At 40.3% G+C, this 3,954-nt stretch overlaps 1 protein-coding gene across 1 annotated transcript; it reads left to right on the top strand.

The window, feature by feature from the left end:
• The first annotated feature begins 815 nt into the window (after nt 1–815).
• IFITM5 (interferon induced transmembrane protein 5) lies at nt 816–3,251 on the top strand. The gene is made up of 3 exons (XM_032212645.1): nt 816–845; nt 1,365–1,607; nt 3,030–3,251. Exons 1-3 carry the CDS (start codon nt 816–818, stop codon nt 3,249–3,251), a joined length of 495 nt encoding a protein of 164 aa, XP_032068536.1.
• The last annotated feature ends 703 nt before the right edge of the window (nt 3,252–3,954 follow it).

The raw sequence follows: 3,954 nt of genomic DNA, 5'->3' as shown, positions 1-3,954 counted from the left end.
GGAAAACAGGTTGCTTGCGAGCTCTCTGGAACTTATTTCAGCCCATCCTATCAGCTGGACCGGGTTAACTGTTAACATGCTCTGGATCTCATCAAGATAAGCACCATCATCTTATATGAGCCAGGAGTTGTGCCTTTCCTGTCACTGCACCTACCTTAAGGAATAGTCATCTTCTGTGTCCTGAGATATGGCTCCAACTTGCTAGCATTTAGGGAGACATATAGGCCTGTCTCTTTCTGCAGGTTCTGGGATAGGACATGGGGCTGCTTTTAGGCTTATGTGAACAACCTTAGGAATAAATCAAATGAAATCACTCTTGTATGTGTGAAGGTGTGCAATTTTGTCCCACAGGTGTGTTTTTTTCAGGAGGCAACTGGACTTTCTTGTTTTTTCTTTTGAAGACATTTCACTTCTCATCCAAGAAGCTTCTTCAGCTTTGACAGGATAGTGGGGAAATGGAAGGATTTATATTCCTTGCAGACAGCTGGACATTTGCATCTTAGTATACAATTTGGGATGAATGCCCTTTGAATGGTGTGAGAGTAGGAATGGATTTCCAACAAAAAATTGCAGACTACAGGAACCAGGACCGCTGCTCTGGGTGACCCTGAGTGACATAGGTAAACCTCCAAATGTTTCAATGGCCCTCTAAAAGGATGAAAATGGCCAGCTGTCTGCAAGGAATATAAATCCTTCCATTCCCCACTATCCTGTCAGAGTTGAAGAAGCTTCCTGGATGAGAAGCTAAACATCTTCAAAAGAAAAAAAACAAGAAAGTCCAATTGCCTCCTGAAAAAAACATCTTTGGGACAATCATGGCCTGGATAACTGAGGATCTCTTACAGGTGTGTGCAATTTTGGTTTTACTGCAACAGAACTGTCAGCTCAGTTGTCAATCTTAGGTAAACATTACAGGTTCACAGAGGTTTGGGGCCACTTTTGCAAAGTGTTTGTGGGCAAAACTCTAAACCCCAGGAAATAAACAATGGGGCAAGAGAAGACACAATGGTTAGAAGAACGAGAAGAGTCAATGCAAATGACTTCAAGATCCCTTTCTATATGCTGCTCTGTCATTCACAGAAAGACCCTGAAGTGAGAAGGGGGCACTGTTTAACCTTTCCATCTTTTGCCTTTGTGCCACGTGCCTGAATTAGTCTTCATTGTAGAGAGTAGTGCAGTAACAACCACAGTGCTATATAAAAAAGCATTCCTTGCCCAAGTGAGAGAGGGCAGGCATGAAAACCAAATATTTCTTTTAGCCCTAGCAAGGCATTTCTGATAACCACAGTCAAACTAGAGCTGTAATTTCTTTGCTTATAAATAGACGGAGATGAAAATGTGCCTTAGCCAGGAACTATATAAAGGGCTTCCCTGATCTGGCTCCCTCACATACTAATCTTGCTGGGAAACTGCATTTCCTCTTTCTTTCTCTCCACTTTTGCAAAACCTGCTTGCCCATGACATCCCACGAGAAGGAGCCTTCTCCCACCATCATCACCGTCAGGCCTCCTGTGGTCCCCCAGGACTATATGATTTGGTCAGTCTTCAACACCCTCTATATGAATATCTGCTGTCTGGGCTTTGTAGCTCTTGCCTATTCTGTCAAGGTAGGAGATCTTTTTGATATTATTATATATTGAGAACTACATTGTGGTTTGACTGTTTACATGGGATGGTCCCTGGGGAGCTTTTGGAAGAGAACATTTCCCAAATGTTAGCCGTGATGTTGTGCGATGGAATCTTTGTAGCTTCTGTGAAACGTTTGAGTTTCATAGAGCTCCATCATGTATTTAGGTGCCCATTAAAATTTTAAATTGCACTGTTTAATTGTAGGGGTATAGACTCTACCAACTCTTTTAGTTTATACCAGACAGGTGGGAACAGAAAAGATAGGTGGTCCCTCAAGTAACCTGGCCTAATGACATGTAAGGCTTTATATGTGATCACCAGCATTTTGAATCACACTTGGAAACAAACTGACACCCAGTTCAGCTCACAGTCATGTGGGTATATTGAGGCATGCCCATCACTGCCTGCACTATTGCATTTAAGACCAGTTGAAGCTTCTAAAGTTTAAGGGTAGCACTGTGTAGAATGTGTTGCAATAGTCAAGCCATTGTGACTGGGGTGTGAGTGGTAGGTAGACATTGCAAAAAAAATATTTGCTTTACAGGACAGGTTGATCTCAAAGATGGGAGAAACTACCTACGGTACTAAAGGCATTAGAGGAAAATAAGGAGAGGGGGTAGAACGAAGAGAGAAACATGTTGATGTAGAAAAGACTAGCCTACAATGAGATCAATCCTTATTTATGTTAGTTATTTTGGGAAGTGTTCTTTGCAATGAAACTGGTTAAGGCTCATTTGCTGGAGAGGATTACATGAGATGGCATGAGCAAGAATCAGCAGAGAATTTGTGAGACAATCTTTGCATCAGTATCTTCGCCATCTGATGATGAATAAATGGTGCATTTGTTGATTATGTTTAAGAGGCTACACTTTGTGCTTTGTGAAAATGTGAGATTAAAAACAACATAGAATGATAGCAGAGGTAGTGATATACAAGCAATTGGAATCAGTGAAGGCACAGACTGGGGGGGGGGGGGACCTCTAGAACTGTTTAGAGTATGTAGGCAAATTCTAGGAACAATTACTATTTCATGTGGGTTTCCCTGAAAGGAAGACATGCTGTGTTCCTATTGTGGTTAAAATTAAAGAATGTTTAACCGCTGGTCTACCAAGATTAAGGACATGAATTGATTTCTCCTGCTGCCTCTTTGGGATTTCTGCATTAGATTAGCCTTCCACAAGTTAGGTGGCATTGAACTGAGATATATGAAATTTAGCAGCATGTCACTAATCAGAATTGTTAACATATGGATTCTTCCCCTACCGTCACCACTGTTCTTCCCCTAAACTGTGCCAAGATGGGAAGAGTACAAACATTAAACACAACAGCAAAGTGGTTTATATAAACTATATGTATTCAACAACAAGTTCTCAAATATTACTTTTTTTTTTCCCTTGAAGACTCGGGATCAGAAGGTGACTGGGGATCTGGAAGCTGCTCATCGCTATAGTTCCAAAGCCAAATGCTACAACATCCTCGCCACAATGTGGAGTGTGGTGCTGCCATTGGTGCTGATTGCTTTGGTGATTACGGGGGTCCTTCACCTTTCCAAGCTGGCTCAGGAGTCCATGGACTATTTGGCTTACAGACTCTTCCCAGAGGATGTTGAGGACAAAAAGTGAAGGGGGAACAAGAGTTGGATACAACTCAAGCACTGCACAATGCAAAACCTCTACTTGCTTCTGATCTGGATCTTCTGCTTCACTACAGTAAAGCATTAAACAAACCCAGGACTCCTTTCTCAGAAAGTCCTGCAGATGTTCATCCTTGGTGTCCTTCATAAACTCTGAATTGTTCTGTCTCTGCCTTGTCTCACAATTCTCTTTTTTGAGGCTCTTTCCTCCCTAGCTTTCTGTATATTCTGCTGAATCTGCACACATAAGCAGACATGCAGAACTCAAAGGAAGCAGGTAGAAAAGCTAGCATAATTAAAAAATATATATTATAATGCTTCTGGAAACTGATTTTTATTTATAAAGATAGTCTTGTTTCTTTCAAATTATTTGTTAATGTGTTTCTAGCTTTAGGATTACTATCAAGATATGATATATTAGCTAAAACAGGTTTTTTAAGCTCATCTATTTTTTTGTACCATTTATGTATTATTTATGGTAAGATCCAAGGACAAGCAATCTTTAAATGAATAATTAATGGAATTTGATCAACCTGGAATATGCAGAAAACCAATGGGAGGGTTTATTTTGTTCTTGTTTTTTTTAAACAAAGGTGTAATTTAAGCTCAATAATATAATAAAATTTATCAACCAGGAATAGATCCCCATTGAACTTGGTGGTATTTTCTTCTTAATAGTGTTTTAAAAGGTC

This window comes from Thamnophis elegans, chromosome 1, assembly GCF_009769535.1.
Source record: "Thamnophis elegans isolate rThaEle1 chromosome 1, rThaEle1.pri, whole genome shotgun sequence".
Classification (NCBI taxonomy): domain Eukaryota; kingdom Metazoa; phylum Chordata; class Lepidosauria; order Squamata; family Colubridae; genus Thamnophis; species Thamnophis elegans.
Note: the sequence above shows the minus strand (reverse complement) of the source record. Positions and strands in the feature narration are given on the sequence as shown.

Coding starts and splice junctions, on each gene's coding strand:
- IFITM5 (XM_032212645.1), top strand. CDS start 816: ATGGCCTGGATAACTGAGGATCTCTTACAG. Junction 846..1,364: donor TAACTGAGGATCTCTTACAG/GTGTGTGCAATT, acceptor AACTATATAAAG/GGCTTCCCTGATCTGGCTCC. Junction 1,608..3,029: donor CTCTTGCCTATTCTGTCAAG/GTAGGAGATCTT, acceptor TTTCCCTTGAAG/ACTCGGGATCAGAAGGTGAC.